This window comes from Thamnophis elegans, chromosome 14 (genome assembly GCF_009769535.1).
Source record: "Thamnophis elegans isolate rThaEle1 chromosome 14, rThaEle1.pri, whole genome shotgun sequence".
Classification (NCBI taxonomy): Eukaryota; Metazoa; Chordata; class Lepidosauria; order Squamata; family Colubridae; genus Thamnophis; species Thamnophis elegans.
The window spans coordinates 34,831,518-34,858,296 of NC_045554.1; the positions used below are offsets into that span (position 1 = coordinate 34,831,518).

A 26,779-nucleotide genomic window follows, 5' to 3' on the forward strand; every position below is an offset into this window, starting at 1 on the left:
AAAATGAAACAAAATAGCTACTATCTGTTGTGGTCCACCAGTGGCCAGCAGAGTCGGACAATGAGGAGGTTGTGGAGGAACATGGGCCAGTCCTGGGGGCTGAGGAAAGCTCAGAGGAGGGCTTTGTGTCAGAGGCAGAGAGGGAGCTAGACAGCAGTGAGGCAGAGGAACAGCTGGAGTCTTCCCAGTGTGCTCATGCGCAGAGCTGCCAGAAGACAAGAACAACTAAGAAAGCAGGGTCGACTTCAGAGTAAAGCCACACATTAGAGGTGATTGGCCCCTCCCATAGTAAACAAAAGAGGAGCGAAGGGGGAATGGGCTTTTACAGGAAACAATTTGTTCCTTCGGTCATTTCAAGAATGGAAAGTTCTGTTTGTGATTATAAGAGACTCTGTGCCAAGTGTTGCCTTGCCCTGCATTTGAAAACTAGCTAACTGGAATCTCGCCAAGCGAGATAAGGTTTGTGTTGATAAATATTCTTTGCCAAGCTTTGCTGACTGTGAATGAAAGGATTTCACGGTTGTGTAAACAAAAGACCAAGGGACCAAGACTTTGCTTCATGCTTGTTAAGGAAGCTTAGGTCAGCACACTATGGCAGTCATGGGCCATTGAAACATTACCATCTGCAACAATCTAACTTGCCAGGTAGTTTACTCTCATTCAGTCTCAGCTCCTCAGGCACCTTCTATTATTTTAGCTTAGCTTTGTGTTTTTCTAGACAAGTGGGCACATTTCCAAAGTATTGGCCAGTAGCCACCTACTCTTAATTTTTAAGAAAGCAAGTGTGGCTCTATCAGGATTGCTATCCCACTATGTCATGTTTTACATGCTGCCACTCTGTCATGTGCAAGGGGGGGGGGAGGAGAGAGATTGCAGGGTGGGATTAGAGGGGTTAGTATGAGAGGAATCAAAACTACTCATGGTGCCATCCTGTGAGAGCCACCCGACAGTTCCAAGGTCACACTATGGAATGCAGCACCATTCAGCCTGTGAAGACAAGGACTATTACCCAAACATTTTGTTTGGATTCCATTGGACACTTAGAAATAACCAAGAGGGATGGTGGTAGTAAGGAGAAAGTGAACTGTGTGCTTTGGGACAAAAATCTCAGATCTGGCTTTGCCTCTCTGAAACCACTTTGCTTTAGTAAAGTGTACTTTTGCTAATAATGGATTGAAGAGCCTTTCTTCTTTAACTGACTAGGTTGGAATGGTTGACAGGCTCTACAAGAGACAAGTACAATCAAATAAACAAAATATTCCAACTATGTTAAGCTACAGTCTCTTGACTCTCTGACACAAGCAAGGTAAAACCCTGTCCTTATGAACCAGATATTTTGGGATATACTAAGTATTGCTTTGAGATTTATGGAAGAGATAACATATATAATAAATAACAATAAAACATTGTTTTATTTTCATTTCTAAAAACTGCACGCCACTAATGTTACTGGAGGACAGAAGCTAGGATCTTACATTACAGTAGCATGGGTTTTTGAAAATGGTTCATAAAACAGTGTAGCACCTTAAAATGTGTGTATTTTTAACGTGATTTCTTAAAGCAGCAATGTCCTTCTTTGGACAATACCTCTGAATAGATGTAGCTGCTTTAAAGACATGCTGTACTTACACCTTTACATGTTTCAAAGCACCTTCTCCAAATAATTTTTAAAGCATGGGCAGCGCTATCTTTATAGAAATCACTATTAATCATAATAAGAGTCTGATTTCATAGATTCAGCATATTACTGAATAGTTGTTTGTTGGCAAGTAAAAGAGGAGGAGGAGAATTACTCAGCTTCAGTGAAGCCTCTGGTGGACAATGATGAGAAACAGGATACGCTAGATAGAGTTCTTCAGAACTTACTCTGTGGGAACTTTGGTGGGTTGTCATTGACATCTGTGAGGGTAATTGTCACTTTGGTGGTTCCTGAAAGTCCTCCCATGTGGCCTCCCATGTCCTTTGCTTGAATCACAACATGATATTCTTCTTTTGCTTCTCTGTCCATGTTGGGAAGAGCTGTTCTTATAATACCTTCAGGAAAAAGAGGCGAAGAAATGGTTCACAATATGTTCTTCAAATGTTTATCTCACAGCAAGTCTGTTCTACATACATTCATTTGCATAAGGGCTGGCAGATATTTGTTTAAATGATTACACAACAGAGAAATTGCCCCCCAGTAATCGTAGTACATATCAACTACAATTCACTCCACCCACACTGCATAGAATATCTGATGTTGGTTAAAGAAGTGAAGAATATGTTCTTTTCGTAATTTAATATGAATTTAATGTATTTGCATGTCCTGCCCTTATAAGATAATTATAATGCAACTTTATAGTCAATTCTGAACTTTCTAATAGAAGAGTACAAAAATGTATACATTGACTGTAATTTTATAAATGGACATGTATATTCAGGAAAATGCATCCATTTGAATTGCATTAATTGCTTAGAAAATGTACACATGCACACACACACACACACACACACACAACAAAAAGTGGAATACTCCAGGGGAAAAGAATATGTATGCATATAAAATTTTTCAAACACGTTGTCTAAAAAGCACAAGACTGGAAAAAAAAAACGAAGTCAAACACAATAGAATCATCCATCTGCAAAATTGGATTCTGCAAGAGCTTGATAAGCTTTTTCCGTGATCTTGCCTGGTCCGGCTTATAATATGATGATTGTTGAGGTTTTAATGGAGAAGTCTGAGGAATTTGATCTTTGCCATTTCCAATATGAGAAAGGGCATTAGGATTTGCACACAAAGGGTTGATTTATGTTATCTCATCTTGAATTGCTAACAAAACCAGCTGGCCTCCCAGTAGCAAAATGTTATTCCTCACCTGTTGTAATGCCAGTAAAGATTATGTTGCTGTGGTTTGTTTTAGGGAAATGAAAGTGAGGCAACATTGTTAAAAACATCTATTGTATTTTGGTTTTTACGGGTTTTTGAATTGGGGGGTCATGATAAAAATGGGTTCACTAATCGATTTGTAGTTCAGGAATCTAAGGTAGGCTGAGATCTCAAAATTTCCATAATATATATTAAGACTAGTGTTTGTTCTTTGATGGGATTTGGAGGGTGGGTGGATTTTAGACATTATGATGCCATTTTCTCATGAGAGGAAAATCTTGGCTTTCTTTTTCTCCATCTTGGAAAAGGAAAGAAAGAAAGAAAGAAGGAAGGAAGGAAGGAAGGAAGGAAGGAAGGAAGGAAGGAAGGAAGGAAGGAAGGAAGGAAAAAGGAAGGAAATGCTATTTTGATGGCTTTATAGCTAGGGCATATTAAATGAGCTTATCTTAAACTGAGAAACATTGTATTCAATTTCCCCCTTCTCCAGAGCTCTGTACCAGTGATGGGATTCATTTTTTTTCTACTACCGGTTCTGTGGGTGTGGCTTGGTGGTCATGCCATGGCATGGCTTGGTGGGCATGGCTTGGTGGGCATGGCAGGGAGAGGATACTGTAAAATCCCCATTTCCTCCAGATCAGCTGGGACTCGGGAGGCAGAGAATAGATGTGGGTGGGGCCAGTCAGAGGTGGTATTTACTGGCTCTCTGAACTACTCAAAATTTTCGCTACCGTTCTTCAGAACTGGTCAGAACCTGCGGAATACCACCTCTGCTCTGTACCAGCTCATCTACAATAGGGATAGATGGATTATGCCATTCCCAAATACTTCCATAACAACCTCTGTACCCAACAACAGTAATAGAATAAAGTACTAAGGGGCAGATTTAACAACATCCCTTTTCAATTATATGCATCTGTTTTGGAATGCAAAGGTTAAAACTATCACTCAAACCTTCCTGAGCTGCCATTATATTATATGACCTCATGAACATTTCATCAGATATTTGGAATGGCCTGGGACTGTGATTATGTCCTTCCTACTAAGAGATCAGTCTCGCTTAATCACCGCAAAGGCCACTTCATTCTGCACCATTGCAATCACAATTAGAAAAGGATTAGACTATTTTGAAATGAATGATTTTATGTCAAAACCCCTTAGCTAGTGTTTCTTATTGACCTTCCCATCATATATTCTGCTCATATGCAATCTCTCTCTCTCTTTCTCTCTTCTACTTTTAGCTTTTTTAATCTACTGCCATTAGCATTTAAATAAATCAAGTGAACCATTTCTCATTTTTTCCCCTCTTGATTGCCCAGTTTTGGTGTTTTTGAACATATAGCTAATAAATAAAACCAGGGTACTTGGGATATGGAGTAAGGGACAAATACATTTGTTACCAAAATATACAGGAACCTCTGGAAGAATGGGGATTTTTTGCTTCTGGTCCTGAGTATTTCAAGTTAACAGCTGTGTTAAAAATTGTGCACCACCTTCCCACTGCTTGTGAAGTTTGGGGGGGGGGGCTGAAAAGAGTGTGGATATAAAATTATAAGTAAATTTTGAAGAGGCAGCACTGTTCGAAGACATCTCTGTGGTCATGTGGCCGGCATGACTAAACACCAAAGATGCACAGAACACTGTTACCTTCCCGCCAAAGGTGGTTCCTGTTTTTCTACTTACATTTTTACATGCATTTGAACTGCTAGATTGGCAGAAGCTGGGACAAGTAATAGGAGCTCACTGTTACACGGCGCTAGGGATTTGAACATTGAACTGCCAACCTTCTAACTGACAAGCTCAGCATCTTAGCCACTGTGTTTTCCCTGATTATCAACTTTTCCACCTCCTGAATGCATTTTAAGGCTTGTCCCTACTTTTCTAAATACACTTCAAAATGCATTAGGAAAAGCATTAAAATAGTGTTTTATGCTACTATTTTTCATGAAGATTTTTAATGGAGACAGCAGGAACAAGAAAGAATATTAGTAAGTGTAAACATAACACAGAAGACTGAACTTTTATGACAAACCAACACAGAAGACTAACAAATTGTGTTTAGTTTGAAGAGCCACTTCTTTTACATGCATTATATGGGGCCAGCTGTTGATTACAAAATTTAACCTTTATCTAAGTTTGGAAGTCATAATACTGTCAGTGTTTTTAAGTAGCTGGTTGAGACACTGAACATTTCATTTATAATCCCATGCAATCACATATACTAGGATATGGGTATAATTTCCATTAGAGATCATTTATAGCTTGAAAAAACATGTCAAATTATTCTCCTATGCAGAAGGTGCATTTACTTTAAATCAAGCAAGAAAATCAAAGGCATTGTTTCCTGTAAAATAAATCCAAGGCCTGAATGCACATTACAGGTCAAATGGAAACACGCTGATGCTTTCAAAGCAAAGTCCTTAAGGCCATATTTGGGACACGTAAAGGAATCTTGGTGATGGCGCAGTGGTTGGAATGCAGCATTGCAGTGTAATTCTGCCAACTGCCAGGAGTTCAATCCTAACTGGATCAACATTGACTCAGCCTTCCATCCTTCCAAGGTCAGTAAGATGAGGACCCAGGTTGTTGGGGGCAATATGCTGAGTTTGTAAACAACTTAGAGAGGGATGTAAAGCACTATGAAGCGGTATATAAATCAAAGTACTAGTACTCTTGTTAATCTCTTTCAGGTAATTATCCATACCCACTAAAGCCAATGATAATGGATTGAACCTATAGCCCAATAACAATTGGATTGCAGAGTCATGTATGTAAAAATGGGTGGTGATATAAAGTGAATAAATTTGGAAAGTTGCTGGTTTCTCATTGTGATGTATTTTTGGAAAGTTGCTGGTTTCTCATTACAGGTATTTTCATTGTTAAGGGTTTTTTTAAAAAATTATTATTATTATTATTATTATTATTATTATTATTATTATTATTATTCCATTCAATCGCATCCAATTCTTAGAGACTGCATGGACAAGTCCTGGGAAGTTTTCTTGGCAAGATTTTTCAGAAGTTCTTTGCCATTGCCTTCTTCCTAGGACTGAGAGAAGGTTGGAGCAATGGTTAGAGTGCAGTACTGCAGGCTATCTCTGCTGACTGTCGGCTGCCTGCAATTTTCCAGTTCTAATCTCACCAGGCTCAAGGTTGACTCAGCCTTCCATCTTTCCGAGGTGGGAAAAATGAGAACCCAGATTGTTGGGGGCCATAGGCTGATTCTGTAAACCACTTAGAGAGGGCTGTAAAGTCTAAGTGCTATTGATATTCTATTCTAAAATTCCCTTTCAGTTAGCACACAGTTGTTTAGTACCTGTTTGTGGCTCTACAGAGAAGTATGGTTGGCCTTCAAGAATGCTGTAAACAAGTTTCGCGCTATTTCCATAGGTAGGATCATCAGCATCTGAGGCTGTCACCTGAATCACCGATGTACCTGCAAACAGAAAAGGAAACAGATACATATATTTAGATATACATATGTTTTTGCCCCACTTCCAAAATTCCAGGTTATTGTTACAATGCCAACTTCACCTTTCAATGGGAACAATGAGAAACATATAAGAGAGGTCTGTAGGAGGAAGTGATGTTCTGGCATCTAACAGCTGCAGGAACAGAGCTCTCGATCCCCTGCACTGGCTTCTGCTTCATGGGCTTTTTTAAAAAGCCAAAAAACCCTTGTTGATGGGGTGAAGCTAAGGAAGAGCTTCCTGTGAGGTTCCAGGGGAGATCCCAACTCTCCTGCAGAGCATTTTTCTTTTATGCCATGTTGCGAGAAGAGAGAGCCTAAGGTGGCTGTCACAAAACCGGAGCGAGTTTAACATCCAAGAAAAGTTCTGGGGCGGATTTGGTGAACTGGGTGAGAAGAATCCTTTTTTAATTCAAAGTGTAACCCCGAAAGAATATTCAGGAAAGAGAGACATATCATTACTTTTAAGTTGTGGCGACCAAGCTATTTTTGAGTAAAATCTTAGAACTTTTAGAAACATATGAGAGATTATCTTTACTAATTGCACCCTGGAAAATCCACATTTCATTTCTTTAAAAGAGGTTTTACTAGCAAATCACCAGTGGTTATTCCAACAGCTGTACAGATTATTGCAGATCTCTCTTCAATTAATTTTTTGGGGAGTATACAGTTGAGTTAATTCTATTTGCTAAATACATTTCTCCTCCCCTCCCTTCCTGGCAATTTGTTAATATTATGATTTGGAGTATTAATTTTATGGCTCTTTGTGTCCAATCTCCAAAAGTGCTTTGGAGTGCACAGGAGTGCGAACATGACTCCTGCCTAAAGGTAAAGGTTCCCCTCACACATATGTGCTAGTCGTTCCTGACTCTAGAGGGCGGCGCTCATCTACATTTCAAAGCTGAAGAGCCAGAGCTGTCCGAAGACGTCTCCATAGTCATGTGGCCAGCATGACTAAATGCCAAAGGCACACGGAGCACTGTTGCCTTCCCACCAAAGGTGGTTCATATTTTTCTGTTTGCATTTTTACATGCTTTTGAACAGCTAGTTGGTAGAAGCTGGGACAAATAATGGGAGCTCACTCTGTTATATGGCACTAGGTATTCGAACCGCCAAACTGCCAATCTTTTGATCGACAAGCTCAGTGCCTTAGCCATTGAGCCACTGCCTGCAGCATCTTAAAGCAGCCATGTCTCTTCCCTCTGCTATAATATGTTATCTCAAAGGAAATAAATGATTGCTTAATAATAACTCAACATGCTAAAGACAAGGTTCCTATAACAAACTATCCCACAAGCTATTCAGCTTTGTGAGCTTTGTTGCATATGCAGTGATTCGTTCATCATTTCTCTGCATGTTTCATGGGTGATTACTTTATTGGAAAGGGAGTTTATTTGACTGGAAAGAACATTTAAAACTGTGCTTTATATTTTGCATTGTGTAAAAGCCTTAGTCAGCCAGTACTGTAATAGATACCAAAAACACTTCCATGATATACATATGATAAATGTAAAGTGACTATTGGCACAATATAGACCACAGTATCCAGGGATGTGGTGGCTCAGTGGCTAAGATGCTGAGCTTGTTGATCAGAAAGTCGGCAGTTCATGGGTTCAAATCCCTAGCGCCGCATAATGGAGTGAGTTCCCATTACTTGTCCCAGCTTCTGCCAACCTAGCAGTTCAAAAGCATGTAAAAAATGCAAGTAGAAAAATAGGGACCACTTTGGTAGGAAGGTAACAGTGCTCCATTGCCTTTGGCATTTAGTCATGTTGACCACATGACCATGGAGACATCTTCAGACAACTCTGGCTCTTCAGCTTAGAAACAGAAATGAGCACAGCCGGAAATGATTAGCACACATGTGTGGGGAAACCTTTACCTTTACCTAGACCACGGTATAATCAGCTGAGTTTGGCCAGCTAATTATGGCAAGCTAATTATGATCTCGTATTTGGTGCAGAAGTCATATAGATGTGCATGCAAAATTTTGCTGCTTGTTTTGTTTATGAATAAAAAGTAGATGATTCCTTCCCATAAGGACTGTTATTTGTTTAAGAAAAATCACAAGTGGAATTGCATTAAGGACAGCTGTTGTTCTAATTTGTTCCAACCAATGGAATGCTGGAAAAAAAATAATGAAAATGAGGCCGGTACATTGTCAGCAGAATCACTCTCCCCAAACCAAGTGGAAGAAAACCAGATTTAGTGTTGGGAACAAGCCAGCATAAGAGAGACTGAATTTGAAGATGGGCCAGAGAAGGTTATGGGCTAAGAAACAGTCCATTAAAAATTCCCCCAACACCATCCTGATTTTGCTGTGCGCATTGCTTGGATCCAAAAACACATTTGCTGACTTTGGAGCCAAATATTGCACACATTTAATGAAGATGCCATTGGGAAAAAAAATGATGCAACTTTTTTTTAACCCTTGGCATGATCCAGCCCATTTTGATATGCTCTGGTCTCAGTTCTTTTGTACATCTGTGCAGCTTCTAAAGGAGTCTTTTCCTGGGCTTGAATCAAATATACACTTAAATTAAAGGTAAAGGCTCCCCTCGCACATACGTGCGAGTCATTCCCGACTGAAGGGGGCGGTGCTTATCTCTGTTTCAAGGAGATGGTGGTCATGTGGCCAGCATGACTAAAGGCCAAAGGTGCACGGAATGCTGTTACCTTCCCACCAAAGGTGGTCCCTATTTTTTTTACATGGTTTCAAACTGCTAGATTGGCAGAAGCTGGGACAAGTAATAGGAGCTCACTCCCTTATGCGGAGCTAGGGATTCGAACCGCCAACCTTTCTGATCGACAAACTCAACGTCTTAGTCACTGAGCCATTGCATCCCTTGCATTTAAATTAAGGAGGCATTAAAAAGATTAAAAAACACTTCACAACGCTTGCCATTGTTACCATCCAAACTTGAGAACATATTTTTGAATCCCTGTGGCTATCATGCAAGTGTGTGGAAATTAGTCCATTTGTTGCTGCAAGTACAGTGAGAGGGCACAGACCAGATCCAAAGCATCTTTGTTTGCTCCAGACTTGTAATAGGAGAAGCGCTCTACATGGGGCAGCCTTTGAAGAGTATTCGGAGACTTCAACTTGTCCAGAATGCAGCCGCGCGAGCGATTGTGGGTGCACCTCGGTACACCCACGTTACACCTATCCTCCGTGAGCTGCACTGGCTACCGATAGGTCTCCAGATACACTTCAGAGTGCTAGTCGTAACTTATAAAGCCCTTCATGGTATTGGACTTGGGTACTTGAGAGACCGCCTGCTGCCAATTACCTCCCAAAGACCCGTTAGATCTCACAGGGTCAGCCTCCTCCAGGTTCCGTCCACCAGCCAATGCCATCTGGCTACTACCCGGGGGAGGGCCTTCTCTGTGGCAGCTCTGGCCCTCTGGAATGAACTCGCTGCGGAGATCCGGACCCTCACCTCTCTCCAGGCCTTCCGGAAAGCCGTCAAAACCTGGCTGTGCCGGCAGTCCTGGGGTTGATGAGTTCCCCTCCCCTCTCAACTGGTATGGCTGTATGATTTTCGTGTATTTTAATTATGTGTACTGTTGTTTATGTTCCCTTTCCCCCCTGACTTGTTCGTCGCCCTGAGTCCCTCCTGGAGAAGGGCGGCATACAAATAAACCAAATACAATACAATACAATACAAGCGGTTGGTTAGCATTTTGGAAAATTGCTGATTTCTCCATTCTAAGTCTCTTTCCCTCCTCCCTGGAGGTCAGACTCCAATAAAAAGGAGAGCGATTAGTAAAGGCCAAGAATGAATTAATAAAGGCCAGGAACGGATTCCAGAAGCTTGGCATACTTTCCAAAAACTTGTTTAAGTCATGCTAGTTTAAGTTAGCTATGTCTTGCTTCTCATAAATAGAAGAGCTGTTTCTTCCAGATTGTTGAAAATCAGCTGCTTTAAGTGTTCTCCAACTGTCACTTAGCCGACACCTTTTTCATCATGCTACCTGAATTGTTTTCATCCCTGGTGGTCACAATAAAAGCTGCAACTTAGCGTGTTTTTTCTCCCCCCCCCCCTCATTTTCTCTCACCCCCCTTGGGTTTTCATTTTGCAGCATAGCTTTTAGATGATAAAAATAGAAGCCGGGTATTCTCATTGTTCATATTTTAAAACATTCAGGGATTTTATTTTTTGTCAATGAATAAAAGGCTTTAGATGAACATATAAATCGGTGCCTAGATAGCATTTCAGATTGCTTACCATCAAAAGGAAAAACATTGTTATCCGTGCATGTAAGAAGCTAGTGTTATCAGGAAGAAATCCATCCAGGTTTCCTCTCAAATAATTTAGATGGGCAATCTTTTATCAGCTGGAGAATCCTTAGCATTGTCTGAAGCAGAGATTGCATTCAACAGGTTCTGAGCAGTTCTGGAGAACCATTAGCAGAAATTTTGAGTAGTTCAGAAAACCGGTAAATACCACCTCTGAGTGGTCCCGCCCCCATCTATTCTCTGACGCTTGAGTCCCAGCTGATTGGGAAGGAATGGAGATTTTACAGTATCCTTTCCCTGCCACCCCACGCCCACCATGCTACACACATAGAACCGGTAGAATTTTTTTTTTGAATCCCACCATTGAAAGGTCATGGAGCCTAGTCCTATCACAATTGATTTAACATCCAAGGCAAGGTACTATACACAAGTTGCATTTCTCTCTGGCTGATCACTCTTCCCAGCAAGAGAATAATGGTGCATAATTTGTGTTACCTACCCACATTGGATCTCTCTGGTACATTGGCATGGTAATTTTCATGAAGGAATTCAGGAGGGTTGTCATTGATATCTTGGACTTTGACGATGAATTCGGAGGGTGGTTCCAAGGGCCGGTTGGTGTTTCGGTCCACGGCTTGGGCAGTTAATGTGTACTGAGCTCTTTCTTCTCGATCCAGTGTCTTTGTTGCATGGATGTTCCCTGATTTGTCATCTATAACAAAAATAATGCCTGCTCCTTCACCTGAGAGAATGTATTTGATGTTCCCATCACCAGAATCGATATCTGAATGAAGCTGCAAAATGAAAAAAAACAAAAAAACATATTCACATACAATCCCCAAAGGCAACAAAGGCTACTACAAGTAGTTCTCATCTTTACAATAGTTCATTTAAGTGACCCTTCATAGTTACATCAGCAGACTTAAGACTGTTTCTCACACTTACAGCATCCCAGTGGCCACCGGATTAAAATTCAGATGCTTGGCAACTAACGCATATTTATGATGGTTGCAATATCCTGGAGTCATTTGATCCCCCTTTTGTGACCGTCTTACAAGCAAAATCCATGGAGAAGCCAGATTCACTTAACAACCATGTTTCTAACTTAATAACTGCCATGATTCACTTAACAACTGTGGCAAGAAAAGTCATAAAATGGGCCAAAATTGGCTTAACAAATGTTTCACTTAGCAACATTGGGCTTAATTTTGGTTGTAAGTGGAGGACTGCCTGTATTTCTGACATTTTCCCAAAATACATAAATTTTGTGAGACATAAATTACTGCCTTTTCTTTTTTCTATAAGGAGAAAGAAAAGTTAAATTCCAAAGGATGGAAACCTACAGTAGTAATAAATATGTCATGTCTGTTGATTGTATAATCCTTACTCTAATGGTCCTGTTGGTCCCCTGGCTTTCTACATTTCAACCCAAATCCATTATTTATTTATTTATTTCTACATTGCCCATCCCATCTTAGTGACTCTTGATCAGGGGTAGGTTGCTAGCAGCATTACTGCCGGTTTGTTGCGCAAAAAATGTGTGCATGCACATTTACACAAAAAGAGGTTTGCACATGCACAGAATGTTAGAAAAGGGGGGAAAATACATTTCTACAATGGAAATTGTTCTGCACATGTGCATAACCAAAAATCAAGATGGCGCCACTCACAATAGAACCGGTTCAGGTGTGTGGGCGGCCGAGTTACTACCTACTCAGCCGAACTGGGCGGAACCGGTAGGAATCCACCTCTGGTCTGGATGGTTTAGAACAACAGCACAATAACATTAGACAACTCAGCTCATGATGTATTTCTTTTCAATTCAGAAAGCAGGAACGGTGTATGGAATAGAGCAGTGGCTCCCAAACTTGGCAACTTTAAGACTTGTGGACTTCAACTCCCAGAATTCTCCAGCCAGCAGAATTCTGGGAGTTGAAGTCCACAAGTCTTAAAGTTGCCAAGTTCTGGGAGTTGAAGTCCACAAGTCTTAAAGTTGCCAAGTTTGGGAACCACTGGAATAGAGAAAGTAAAATTAAAAGCATTAATTGATCATTAATTTACAATAATAAAATAAGCTCAAATTACATGATGTGGGGATGTTTTTTTTAAAACACACACACACACACACACACACACACACACAGATGCCCATCTCACTCACATAGTTCCCAAATAAATATATTAGAAGGTAGAAGGTAGATTTTGGGAAAGTATTATTAAATATTTCTTAGTCATCATATTACCTTGAAAATGTTAGTGTTGTTATAATGAAGAGGTTAAATACACTGTTTTTTAGAGTAAACATTTATTAGAGAATAATGGACAGATTTAAAATACCCCTTAATATTATTTTTTTGTTTGTTATTGCCCAAACTTGTACACTGAATCTCTAAAGACATAAAAATGGATATAACTAGAATGTAGTTTCATGTAATCTAGAAAGTACATGTATGGGCCCAAAGTATATTGTAGGGATGGATTTAAAATGCATTTGGTTTTTTAAAAAAAAACATGAAAGGAAAAGCTGATTATTATTTCATAAGAATAAAAGGAAGCACAGAATATCTTAGGAAAGATTTTCTATTTAACAGATTTTTTTGATTAAGTGTATTTTTTTTTAAAAAAAGATAAGATTTGCCCATTATGGAGCTACAACAAAGGGAACCACCCATTGATTTCAACTAATCTCTCATTTCATAGCTACTTAATGCCCATTGTGATAGTTTAATGAATAGTATTAAAGCAATTAATGCATGAAATGAAATCAGAATCCTGCCACTTAAATTTCCACAACAGTAAAGGCATTTAGCGCCATTGACAGTACGTAAGATTAAGGCCATCTTTACTTTCCTACACTTCATCCTATTTAAAGCTTGAAGAATGCTCAGCTGGTTTAATTTATCACACCATGTCAGGCTATTTTAGTAGACATTCCAATGTTCTCTAGAAAAAGGGATTTTAGATCATTCGAATATGAGTTGTCCTACTACTTGATATCATAACAACTCTGGGGTTCAGGCAAATAATTAATATGTCAGAGGTTTAAACATATATTATAGCAGGTATCATCAAAGATTCATACCCAATTTAGCAACTATGTGTTCATGTAATCATAATTACAACAATGAAAGGGTTTTTTGGGACGTTGACAATTAAAAAAAAATACATTGCATACTTTAAGCCTATGCATTTTAATATCCTGTTTTGCTTATATTCTGCATTTATTGAACTTGCCTAATTTCTGGACCATGTTTATCAGATTAAGGCAATCTATTGAATTTATCTTGTAGTATTTAGTTGCTTGTTCAGACACTAGGCTAATATTGTAAACATACTCTTGAGTCTTAGTAATGGGATCCATGCAGTATTTTGGGGTGAATTAAACCAGGAGACTTTGAGTTCTAGTCCCATTTTAGGCCTGAAAGTTGGCTGGGTGAGTTTTGGCCAATCATCAGGAGATTGTGAATTCTAGTCCTAGATTAAACATAAAAGTTGGCTGGATGATTTTAGGCCAGTTAATCTCAATTCATTATGTCAAATTTAGATGACAAGTTGGTTGGTCAATTTCTATTGCAATAAATGGATCAATCATCAGTTGATCTGAAAAAGTAGAGCTGGGAAATAAACACACATACACACACATATATCATTAATACTGATATTTTTGAAGCATTTACAAGGCAGTAGTCATCACAAGCATTGGTATATCACCTGCTCAAATTTATTGTTTGGGTTTCTTTTGCAATTTGTCACTCTAGCATCAATGTTATATCCATGTTCCTTAAGGAGAATGTATAACTTGAATGTATGTTTTAATTGAAAAAAAATGTATTCCAAAATTCAGAGGAGTGTAAAAATTGAAGAAATAATTACATTTTGAAAGGCTTAATCTTTATGATTACATTCCAAATTTGGGGAATTTGAAAAAAAAAGTATTTTGGATGCCATACAACCATCATTATCAAATTCAATAGCATTAGCTTGGGGATTAGTTAAAATCATATTAGAATCATCTTTGATAATGAAAATGAGTTTTGAAATATATTATTTCGATCTTATATCTGGTGATTGTCCTACATATTACATTTGCCCCTCCTCTCCTTCAATTAAATGTATAAGCTATTTTAGAATGCAGAACATAAAAGCAATATATAATCAGAGGCAAAAAGAGCAGTACAGACCAAACAACAAGGCAATAAACCTCAGAAGCAACAGTTAAAGTCAATATTATATTCCTTTCAACTTAGAATGTGATACAAAAAGTTTTGATGGTACAATGAATGCCTTGCATGGAGAAAAGTTTGCTTGAGCTTAGCACATCTCCATTAAAAAAGGACAAAGAAAAGACAAGAAGGAAGAGAATATACAGTATATCTGTGAAAATAATAAGTATGGCGATGAAATCAAAACCGATATGAGTCCGTTGACTAAAGTTCTTAGACAAATAACATTTTAAACAAACCGAACAAGCTATATGATAATGGAGCACATTTTAAATGTATCTGCATAATCCACATCTCTGACTAAGAATTTCATTTCCTCCTTTCCTGCAAAAAACTCTGAAAAGCATAAATGAATTTCTATTTCATATGACCAGCTACAGCTTGTCATCTGGGTGTTGTAACACCATTCTAACCATCTTACAGAGCTAACTATTAATCTTAAATACTAAAGGATGGATTGTTGTTTGGCTGGATTTACAGCTAAATTAATAGTTCTAATCTCGGTTGGATAGGAGAAGTCTTATCAAATGAAGATGAATATAGTGTCCCAGGATAATACTGCAGTATCCAATCTGGGTCAGCCACTGGAACAAGAGATTGGAACTTCCAAGTTTTTAGACTCATGCTGGAGTCTATTTTCAGGGAACCTCTCTCTTCGGACTCATGTGGGAGCCCATCTTCAGGGAAGTTCTCTCTAGCTAACTTCTAGACAGAAGGTCCCCTGAAGATGGGCTCCAGCATGAGTCCAAAAGCTTCAAAGACAAAACCTCTGGTCCTGATAACTGATCCAGATTGGATCCTGCAGAGATCTTATCTTTGAAGCATCCACAGGATTTATCCATGGCCAAATCATACCAAAACATGTTTGTAAGGAAAGAAGAAGAAAAAAGCAATGCATGTGTTGCTCTAAAAATGTACACAAAAACTTACTCGGCCTACTAGTACAGGATCCGGTCCAGTATATTCCTCTATTACAAAGAACTGGTTCCATACCCATCCTCTTTTTGACCTCTGGAGAACTTGTCCTTCCTTCCCTTTCTCATGATGACCATGCAGTGATGGCCTTGAGTGGTTCAGTTTGTCTGTTGCCATAACAAAGCTGCAGCACAGCATTCCCAGACAGAGAAGGGCAGCATGTAAACAATGATCTTCCTTCATTTTTGGTTAATGTATAGGCACCAGAGTATTCCCCAATTTTTCCCCCTTTCTTCTCAAAGGGTCACCCACAAAAGTGAACAGGAATACTATAATCCTCTGGAAAGTTCACAGGTTTTCCGTAACCGAGATGTCAATGTTCCTTAAGTCCATCACTTTAACTCTGTATAGACTCCAAAAGGTTTCCTAGAGTAAGAAGAACCAAACAGGAGAAAATTAGTTCTTTGTGTTTATTCTAAGCTCAGCATTTCAGAAACCTAGCACGTAACAGAAGCTTAATAGACCATTGAAACAAGATGCTTGTTTCTTTCCCAAGATGATAATATAAATGAACTATAAAGACACCTCAATAAATTATTCACTAGGATGACCAAGATTGGATGGTCTCCCTAGGTTGGAAACAATAATTTAAGAATGTCTAGAATTCTCAGGATATCATATTTTTTAATAACTTGATCAAAAACATACTTTTTTTGTATTCGTTGGAAAAAATTTTTAAAGTGTAGAGCAGGCAGGAATGGTCATTTTACTTATTAGCAGTCCCTCCATTTGAAAAAAAGACAGTTGTAATTTTTGGACAGACACTTTCAGGGGTTTTAAGTGGCCCAATGTAAGATCTGAACTGATATTTTTAAACAGAGGTTTTTTTGCTACCTTTGGAGGGCAGTAAAGACCACATCTTTGTTCAATAAAGCATTTATCATTTCTAGAGTCCACAGTGAAAGCCCATCCTTTTTGATACAATTAAAAAAAAAACTTTCTCACAGTCTGTACCCTTATCTTGGGCTGGGAAGCAAAAAAAAATCTATCTATAACCGTATGTGAGAACGATCTGGGAGAGACTCGGGAAACAGACTGTGGGAGCAGTGAGATAAGAGACAACATAGTTTAGTCCATAGCTACATACTGGGCAGGGCAAGAAATGCAGAAGAAACCTGTTTTCTTGGTCTGTAAAGGAGATTGGTTGAGAACTGTACTTTCAGATGTTCACGATTCTATTAATATAACTTTACAATAAAGTAGAATTAGCTCATCTGGTCATATTTCCTTCCAAGTCTACCTGATGCTGCTATAGCATGAGTCACCTCTATGGTAAAACCCTCCTGCATGTATAGGATTTTACCTAAATATACCCTCTTTCCCCGAAAATAAGACTTCCTCGGATAATAAACCCAATCGGACTTCTGAGCGCATGCACTAAAATGAGCCCTTCCCGAAAATATTTAAACACATGCGCAGCCGGTCCCCGCCATTTCCTCTTGCCACGCAAACAACATGAGGTGAGGAGGCAGGACCCAAGGGGGGGGAAGGGAGGGGGAACATGCCCCATGCCCTTACCTAATGGTCACTCCCACAACCCTAGCCACCGCGCCCCTTTTGTCATGTTAATGGCCACCGCAAAAAGAGCTGCTGCTGTGTTGCGATACACAGCACAGCAGCAGCCATGAGGTGACCATGCTTGCCATCTCCTAAACCTCAAAACTAATAAGACCTCCTCGAAAATAAGGCCAAACTCTTATTTGGGGGGGTCAAAACAACATAAGATCCTGTCATATTTGGGGAAACACAGTGATTCTTCAGGCATTTTGGCTTCCCTGCTGATGAAATTTCCAACCAAGGTCAAAAATGCTGGGAAGCTATCTTCAGAGAGATAGGGAATCTACTTTGCTAGCAGCTAGTGGTATAGTATTAAATTCCCAATTCTTTTTAGAGTCATAGTGTCAGGTATACCTGGTTGGAAGTAATAGCTTGTTGGATTTGGATAAGATAGTGGTAGCCTGCTGGATTTGAGTAAAATCTTTATAATCTTAGCTACTCTATTACTCTCTCCAACTAAGCCTTTTATTGTACTTTCATATAGCTAGTTTCCATAGTACAAAAAAGTAAATTCAGTTCCTAGTTCTTTAAACCAGATTCTTTAGTAAGGGTACCAAATATTGGAAGATTGACAGAGGGGCTACAAAGAAACATTATTGCCTGTATATGTAGTTTATCGTCATTAGATATGCCCCCCCCAAAGAAACTGTTCCTTTTAACATAAGTTCTTATTAACAGAAAGTATCAGAAATAAATAGAAATATAAAGAAAAAATAAGGCAAGCATTATTTAAAGGATCTCTACTTCATCAGCTATTCCATTTTTTTTATTTAACTGAGCTCCTATTTATTCAGTTGTTGTTCATCTGAACTGTACAATTAGCACATAAAATAGATATTTCTCACTTTCCAATCTCAGAAGTTTAAAAAAGCAGGCTGTACCTGGACAACAAGCTATATTTAATAATGTGTGAACTGTTGGGCAGATCATAGGAGCAGATTTGCTGTAGCAAAATAACTTAAAAATTTATTTTGCTGACCAGATACAGATCCTTCTATAATAGTTCCTATCATGGTTCTGAATTCTAAACAAAACATCAGAAAGTACATTCTAAGGGAAACCTTATAAATGTCAGATGCAAGGAATCAGGCCATCCATTAAGTAGCAGCATATATCAAGCTTATATAAGAGAATGAGTCACAGTGGCATACTGGTTAGAATCAGTGATGTGCAGTCAGGTGAGGCAAGTGAGACATAGCCTCACCACTTCCATCATGAAAAGGGAAAAAAATGTAAAAGGAAAAATGTGAGAGCTGAGGTCAGGCTGAGCTAGTTGCTGCCTCACCATGGATGACTCTGCTTAACTGTTTTAAAAAGCCTCTAAAAAGTGCCCTCTACTATGAGGCAGGAGAACTGTGTGCCTCATCTAGTCTGACTTTAGGTGTTTTATGACCACTGAAGCAGAATTAAGCAAGGGTTAAAAGCCTAAAAATTCCTGACATAGGTGAGGCACGCAGTTCTCCTGCCTCATAGTAGAGGGCGCTCATTTGGGAGGGGCTTCTTCAGAGGACCCGAGGCAAGAGCAGAGTTGAAATCCTCTCTGAAACAGCTGGAAAAGGTACATGTGGGTTGGAGGGAGGGGGAGGAATTCAAACTTCATCCTCCTGGTGCGGGGCTTTGGGCAAAGGCTGGAGAGCTTGTGCTCTCCCTCCCCAAGTGTAGTTTGATTGCAGGCAGAGCCACATTGCCTTTTCAAACCTGTAATCAGTAAAGCAGGGCTGGATCCTTCTGAGGCTGGGGGAAAGTGTGTGTGTGCTCCAGTATGGCTCTTTGACTGGCTTCCTGCCTCTTCCTGTGGTCTCCTCACTGGTGCTCTCCCTCCAATCCAACTCTGTGTGTGTGTGTGTGTGTGTGTGTGTTTGAGAGAGGGGGGAGGGAGGGAGGAAGGAGGGGAAGGGAGAAGAAAAAGAAAGAAGGAAACTTCTTTCGCAAAGGAGAAAAACAAATGCTGTCGCTTTAAATCGGAACTGAGCATGCCAGGCTGTGGAATTCTGGGAGTTGAAGCCCACAAATCTAAAAAAAATTGAAACCCACCACTGTGTCAGTGCCTCACCAGCCATAAACCTCACCATACGTCACTGGTTAGAATGCAGTACTGCAGGCTACTTCTGCTGACTGCCTGTTGTCTGCAATTTGGCAGTTGAAATCTCACCAGGCTCAAGGTTGAACCAGCTTTCCATCCTTCCAAGGTGGGTAAAATGAGGACCCAAATTGTTGCGGGCAAGAGGCTGACTCTGTAAACCGCGTAGAGAGGGCTGTGAAGCACTGTAAAGTGGTATACAAGTCTAAGTGCTATTGCTATTGCTAATCCACTCATTTAAAATTTAACACTAAATTGGAGCCAGATAAAAGTCAACAGAATTCAGGAGAGGATGGATGTTTGTGGCAACGTGAAGATTCTAATCTGATGACACATTTAGCTCTGCCTGCTCTTCTCCTACAATTATCTTCCTTAGAATAAAAAAAGATGGGGAAAATTAAAGAAGATAAATGAAATGTACAAACAATTTTTCTTCCACCAGATCATTAATTTTAAATGATCCCATCCACAGTGGGTATGTGAAAAATCATCTAACATCTAAAATGTAGTTTAACTATATTACTGGGTTTGGTAATGCAATTATATAGAAAGCCTGTAGAAACATTGGAAAGGGGAGATACAGATATATGAAAGTGTTTACTATCAGTTGTTCAGGCATGAAAAAAACTGAACACAAAACATTAACCACACATCTAAGCCATTATCTTTAATTTACTAATTAGGGCTTAATGCAGTAATCGCTTGCAATCCCTTTATTTTTTTCAAAATGTCTCTGTGTAGTGACATCTGTGGAGTCTCTGTGCAACGTTCATAATGGAATGGGTCTATTTTGAATCCAGCCCGGCTGTATCTGGGCTTCTTGAGATGAAACGACCAGTTTCCTTTGAGCATCCAAACCAGAGACTTCATTTGGGCTTGGAATGAAAGCAAATAAGCCCTTTTCATCTGAACAATAGTGCTATGTCAGCCCCCCTCTTGCCTTTAGCTTCTTCTAAAAGCATCTGGGCTTTCTAACCATATTAAATACTGTTAAAAAAAAAAAAAAGGACACCCAGGGATTAGGATCAGAGAAAGCTCAAAATACACAAAAAATGTAGAAAAAAACAAAAAACCCAGCATACTGGACCAATCTGAAGCTTGTTTAATTCAGCATTTAAACATGCACACACACACACACACACACCCCATAAAGAAGACAATACCCCTCTCAGGAGGGAGTACATTTTAATAAAATGCATACTTAAAGGACAGATCATGTTCTTATTAACATCTGGCAGACTATTGCCGTCTTTGAGCACCATTCAGAAACCACAGCTGCTTCAAACTGTGGTGCAGAACTGTTCACCAATGCAGCGAGGCTGAATAAAAACTGCACAGTCATACTACCCTTGGGCTGCAATCTCTCCATTAGTTATCAACAGGTTATGTGTGCAATTCACACTGTTGGTTTTCATCTGTAAGACCTCACAGACTTGACTCTCAGTACATGTTGTCTTCCCTTCTCCACCTTGAATTGACCCATCTGATTGATGAGTCCTCACTGTCAGTGGTCTTCTGTAACTGGTAAGGGGCAATGTTTTTCAGCTCCACCCAATATATTCTGGAATAGTCTTCCTTTCCTTAAAGTCCAGGGTTGTGTCCGAATGACCTTCTAGAAGTGAATAAATCTGGTGATGTTCTAGAAGTGAGTAAATTCCGGGTGGCTCTGAGGGTTGAGAGAATGATGAGAGAATGCCATCTGACTTTTGTATTTATGGATTTACAGTAGCATTGGTTTCTGTGTTTTTGTTGTAAGCCACTCAAGACCAGGTAAATTGTGGTGATACATGAGTTCTTAGTAAAGGCAAAGGTTCCCCTCGCACATATGTGCTAGTCGTTCCCGACTCTAGCAGGCGGTGCTCATCTCCATTTCAAAGGCGAAGAGCCAGGGTTGTCCAAAGATGTCTCCATGGTCATGCGGCTGGCATGACTAAATGCCGAAAGTGCATGGAATGCTCTTACCTTTCCACCAAAGGTGGTTCCTATTTTTCTATTTGCATTTTTACATGCTTTTGAACTGCTAGGTCGGCAGAAGATGGGACAAGTAACGGGAGCTCACTCCATTACACGGAACTAGGGATTCGAACCGTCCAATTGCCAACCTTTCTGATCAAAAAGCTCAGTGTCTTAGCCACTGAGCAAGTGGTACATGAGTTCTTAAATATGCATAATTCTCCCCTCTAGAGCTCCTTACAAATACTACTGGAAAAACAAAAGGCAGAACAGTAGATAAAGGAGGCACTAATTAGTCCTGATACTTTTATTAAGAACTATTGAAGGAGGTTTGAATGAAAGTAGAAATGAATGTTATATTTTTAAACTTACAATGACATCAGCCTCCTTTGTCACAGAGCCCAAAGAAAATAGTGTGGTAAAAAATGGGGTAAAATGTGAAATGAAAAAAGGAAAAAGAAACAGATTTGTACAGCTTTAGATGCTGACATTTGAAAACTAAAATGTATAATTAACACGAAAAAGCACCATTCTATAAAATATCAAGTGGCATCCTCGCTCCAAAGGCAGACGAATAACAAACTTTAAGAAAAATAAGTCTGTTTTTCTTTTCAAAAATTATATTAATTATACAGAACAGAAGTTCCACAGTGATTTTCTTAAAGGAGAAGGGGGATAACAATTTTCATTTGATGACTAAAAGACACGGCTAGAACTTATAAATCATATCTGACTAATTATTTTTCAGTGTCTTCTCTGTCTACATATATAATCCTAGTTGGACCAAAAACATTTCCATAGAATGCCTTTTCACTTGTCATTCATTAGATCAAGGGCGTCAAACTCAAGGCCCATGGGCCAGATGGGGTGCTTAAATCTGGCCCATGGGGTCAGCCTGAAAATAGCAAAGGACAAGCCTGTGGGGCTGGCAGGATGTTGCAGAAGGCTGTCCATGCTGAAAATGAGACACGGGAGGCACGTGTGATCCTCCTGCACCCTGTTTTGGCCAGCAGGATGCTGCAGGAGGCATCCGTCCTGTCTCCCCCTCCCACAGCTGGCCCACAGAGAACAATGCTGATCCAACCATCAAAGAAATCCAGTTTGACACTCCTACATTAGACTAAATAATCTCTTACATTTTTCTAACCAGCACTTTTACATGACCACTGATTACTTATTCTGTCAGAAAATTTCTTCTTAGATCTAGGTTGCTTCTCTCCTTGATTAGTTTCAACCCATTGCTTCTTGTTCTAACCTCGGGTGCTTTGGAGAATAGCTTGATTCCCTCTTCTTTATGGCAACCCCTGAGATATTGAAACACTGCTATCATATCACCCCTAGTCTTTTCATTAAACTAGACATATCTAATTCCAGCAACTGTTCTTTATATGTTTTAGCCAGAGGTGGGTTGCCCTTTTTTTACTACCAGTTTGCTCGTGGATGTGTGCGTGCTCACACATGTGCAGAAGTGTCCGGATGGGTGGGTGGAGTCTCCCACCACCTCTACTAACAGTTCGCCCGATCTGGGCCAAACCAGGAGCAACCCACCTCTGGTTTTAGCCCTTAATCATCTTTGTTGCTCTTCTCTGCACTCTTTCTAAAGTTTCAACATCTTTTTTACATCATGGCAAACAAAACTGAATGCGGTATTCCAAGTGTGGCCTTACCAAAGCATTATAAAGTGGTATATAATTCCAAGGCATTTATTGAAATAAAGTGGGGGAAGGAATTTCTGAAAAAGTATAATGCTACAATTAATTTAATTTAGTAAATAAAATAATAGAATTTCATTCACATGTCTTCTTTAGACTGCTCAACTTCCTGTGAGGTGCTTTGCTCATAATAATTTTGTGCTGCATGACTTTGTTAATCAAATTGCTGTGTAATAGTCAGGCCAGCTCAGTGGTGCACTATATTGCCAAGGAAAGCCAATGGCAAAAATAAAGACATAAAATTTAGACAGGGAGATGGGGATCAGAATCACAATTGTTGTTGTTGTTGTTTTATTTCATTTGCATGTAATTTAGTTATTTTAAGATACATAGAGAGAATTGGTTTGGTGGCATGATAAAGGCTCCTGCTTTTGTTATAAAAAGCCAGCAGAATGATCTTGGGCCAGTCATTTTTTCTTAGCCCTAGGGAAGTGCCTTGCCATTGCCTTTTTCCTAGAGCTCAAAGAAAGTGACTGGCCCAAGGTCATCCTGCTGGCAACTTCTCCAGGCAACTGCTAGAAGTCAGTATTGACTTGAAGGCACCCCCTGCTTCCAAAAATGATGCATAGAACAGCTTATATATCTAGTCTTCATATTGTTGACAATTTTGCTTTTCAGCTATGTTCAAAACTATTATTTGCTGTGAGTTTTGGAAGGATTAAGAAATACACCAAAGACTTTTGGTTCCATATGTGACCCAGGGGTCTACCAATGAATGCTTCTAAGGTTGAAACTTGATGAAAATATCTTCCCTTCTAGGAAGTCAAACCAGGGAACATCAGTCAACCACTATTTGCATGGAGTACCTCCAAAGATTAAGCTAGAGAATTGTGACTAGATTACCTTAAATTGCTGTACTTGATGCTGCTATTGAAGACCACAATCAGCTGAACAGAACTTAAATTCCCATTTGGTAATGAGTCAGATCCAATAATGTTTCTAATGCAAATATTGTAAGAGATGTACTGATTTGCAATGTGTTTCTGAGTGCAGATCAATGTGCTAGTTATCACCCATAAAACCTATGCAGGTTGATTATCTGGTAATTATTTGTTCTGGACAGAAACAGCCTATCCATTTTGAGAAGGCAGAGAGTGCCTGTTGAATGTCTTTCCATTGAGATGACATATCAAACATTCCCATTGTTGAGAGTTTAGAATGGTTGCTAGTAAAAGAGAAAAACACTGCCAGAGCTAATCAATCAATACATAATGAATCAATCAGTCTAGACCAAGTGTTGTTCAAACTTGACAATTTTAAGATATGTTGACTTCAACTCCCAGATTCTTCCAGCCAGCATGAGAAGAAGTCCACATATCTTAAAGTTGTCAAGCTTGAGAAACACAGATCTAGATAATAAAGTCCAGCAAATCTCCAGAAAGTGAAAGCCTAACCAACTAATCAGAAGCAGAAATCTTCCCCTTGTTCCCAGATGAGTTTTTAAAATGGGAAGAGCCATCTCTCTTTTGCCTTGGACAATCTTCCATTCCAAGCTGTCTTGTGCCAGCTGAATTGAATCATCCCAGTCTCAGCATCGGTATTGATGAATCAGAAGAAATTAATGAGCTAAAGGAAATATAGAGTGTGGTTATGACAAGAATCCTTTTATTAATTCATATTAGGGACTGGTTTGCACAGAAGGGCTTAATATTGTCTTACTCTACTTCTCTCTTTGGTTTTATATATCTTCTATATATATAAAAAATGGCTGTATGTGTGTGTGTATACAGATGATTTACTCTCTGGAAACAAATACTAACACCCTTCAGGGCATGTGTTCTGTTATGATATAGCCTGTTGTGCCTTAAAATGGCTTCTACTGTACAGCACAGTGGAGTTACCCTGGTAACAGGGGGCTCCCTCTGGTAAGAGGGAAAATCTAACATTAGAAATTATGTTTGGTCTGGACATTTTCCCCCTATAAATAAATCCCCGGAGAATGCTGGATTATCAGCTAGTATGTATATAGAATCCTTGCTATTGATAGGAATTCTGATATCCTTTCTTTCATTTGCCCATTGCTCTTTTAATGCTATACTGTCTGTTCAACTCTTAACAGACAGACAACTCTTATCTTCTCATTAGATGCTGCATTCATTCTGGCAGGGATGTAGCTAAATGTTTTGTAGCTCTGATGCGGCAGAAAACAACGTCTACTTTCTCCCTCCACAGTAAACCACAAGGGGAAAATTTGCTCTTAAATAAAAGTGGTGCTGTCAGGCTACCAACTATCTCGCTCCTCCAAACAATATGGGACAATGCAACAATAAGACTTGGACAGGAAGGGCTTAGGGACACCTGTGTAAAAGTGCCAGAAGTGTCCCTGTGTGCAACTGCAAGTGTGTACTCCATTATAGCTATTTATGGAAGAATGTGTTTGTGAATATGCAGCAAGGCTGATATAAATAATGTTATTCCTCTGTGCTATGCTGTGGAATAAACAATTGCCTGCATTTCCCAACTCTGTCTCAATGAACTGAATTATTTTGGAAAGGTGTTTAAGTAAGCTTGCTTCCCTGCTGAGAATTTTTATGAGCAATAGGAGAAAAAAAATGGCTTGAGTCTGCTTAGTTATTAGCAGCCCTGTATTCCTCTAGCAATTCAAGAATTTTCTTACATTTCATGAAATTGCAGTTTGAATGCATTAAAATTTCTGAGTTGGATATGCACCAGGTCAATAGTGACAGAGACTTGTTCATTTTGACTCTAGATACAGTTACAGGCTTAATTCTAGTTAACAAGAGCCTTGACAGACAGGGCCATTATTCTGCATCATGGATGGTCAACCAGAAACTCAAATATGGACAATGGTGAAGTAATGTCTATGGAAATTCTCAGTCATCTACCCTGTTTTCCCAAAAATAAGATCTCCCTGGATAATAAGCTCAATTGGGCTTTTGAGTGCATGCGCTAAAATAATCCCTCCCAGAAAATATTGCAACACAGCAGCAGCCATGAGGTGACCATGCTCACTGCCTCCTGCACCTCAAAAATAATAAGACCTCTCTGAAAATAAGGCCAAACACTTATTTTGGGGGGGTCAAAAGAAAATAAGACCCTGTCTTATTTTTGGGAAAACATGATAGGTTATGGTTGTTGCAAAGGTGCTTTTTCAAAAGGCAACTGGACTTTGTTTTTCCTTGAAAATATTTCACTTCTCATTCAAGAAGCTTCTTCAGTTCTGACTGAATGGTGGAGAATAGAAGGATTCCATTCAGTCAGAACTGAAGAAGCTTCCTGGATGAGAAGCGAAACCTCTTAAAAGAAAAACAAAGTCCAGTTGCCTTTTGGAAAAAATACCTTTGGGGCAATAGTGGAATAATGTTTTTTTCCACAGTTGTGCCTAAGAAACACAAATCTCACATGAGTCAAGAAGTGCCACACACAGTTGTCAATACCAGTAATCATTAATTGAACAATCCTCCATGGATCTCTCTGATCTTCTTTTAACCTCTAAATTATAGGGACACAGTGGCTCAGTGGCTAAGACGCTGAGTTTGTCGATCAGAAAGACCAGCAGTTTGGCTGTTCGAATCCCTAGCACCGCATAATGGAGTGAGGTCCCATTGCTTGTCCCAGCTTTTGCCAACCTAGCAGTTCGAAAGCACATAAAAAAGGGAAGTAGAAAAATAGGGACCACCTGTGGTGGGAAGGTAACAGCACCTTCGGCATTTAGTCATGCCGACCACATGACCACAGAGATGTCT

General features: G+C 39.5%; 1 protein-coding gene across 1 annotated transcript in view; it reads right to left on the reverse strand.

The window, feature by feature from the left end:
- Nucleotides 1–26,779, reverse strand: part of CDH11 (cadherin 11) — a 134,025-nt gene that overhangs the window by 29,533 nt on the left and 77,713 nt on the right. The window contains exons 3-6 of the mRNA XM_032231406.1: nt 15,726–16,136; nt 11,072–11,366; nt 6,180–6,299; nt 1,867–2,034 (exon numbers count right to left, since the gene is read on the reverse strand). Of these exons, the coding sequence (XP_032087297.1) occupies nt 1,867–2,034; nt 6,180–6,299; nt 11,072–11,366; nt 15,726–15,953 (811 nt within the window). The 5' untranslated portion in view covers nt 15,954–16,136. The remainder of the gene's footprint in view (nt 1–1,866; nt 2,035–6,179; nt 6,300–11,071; nt 11,367–15,725; nt 16,137–26,779) is intronic.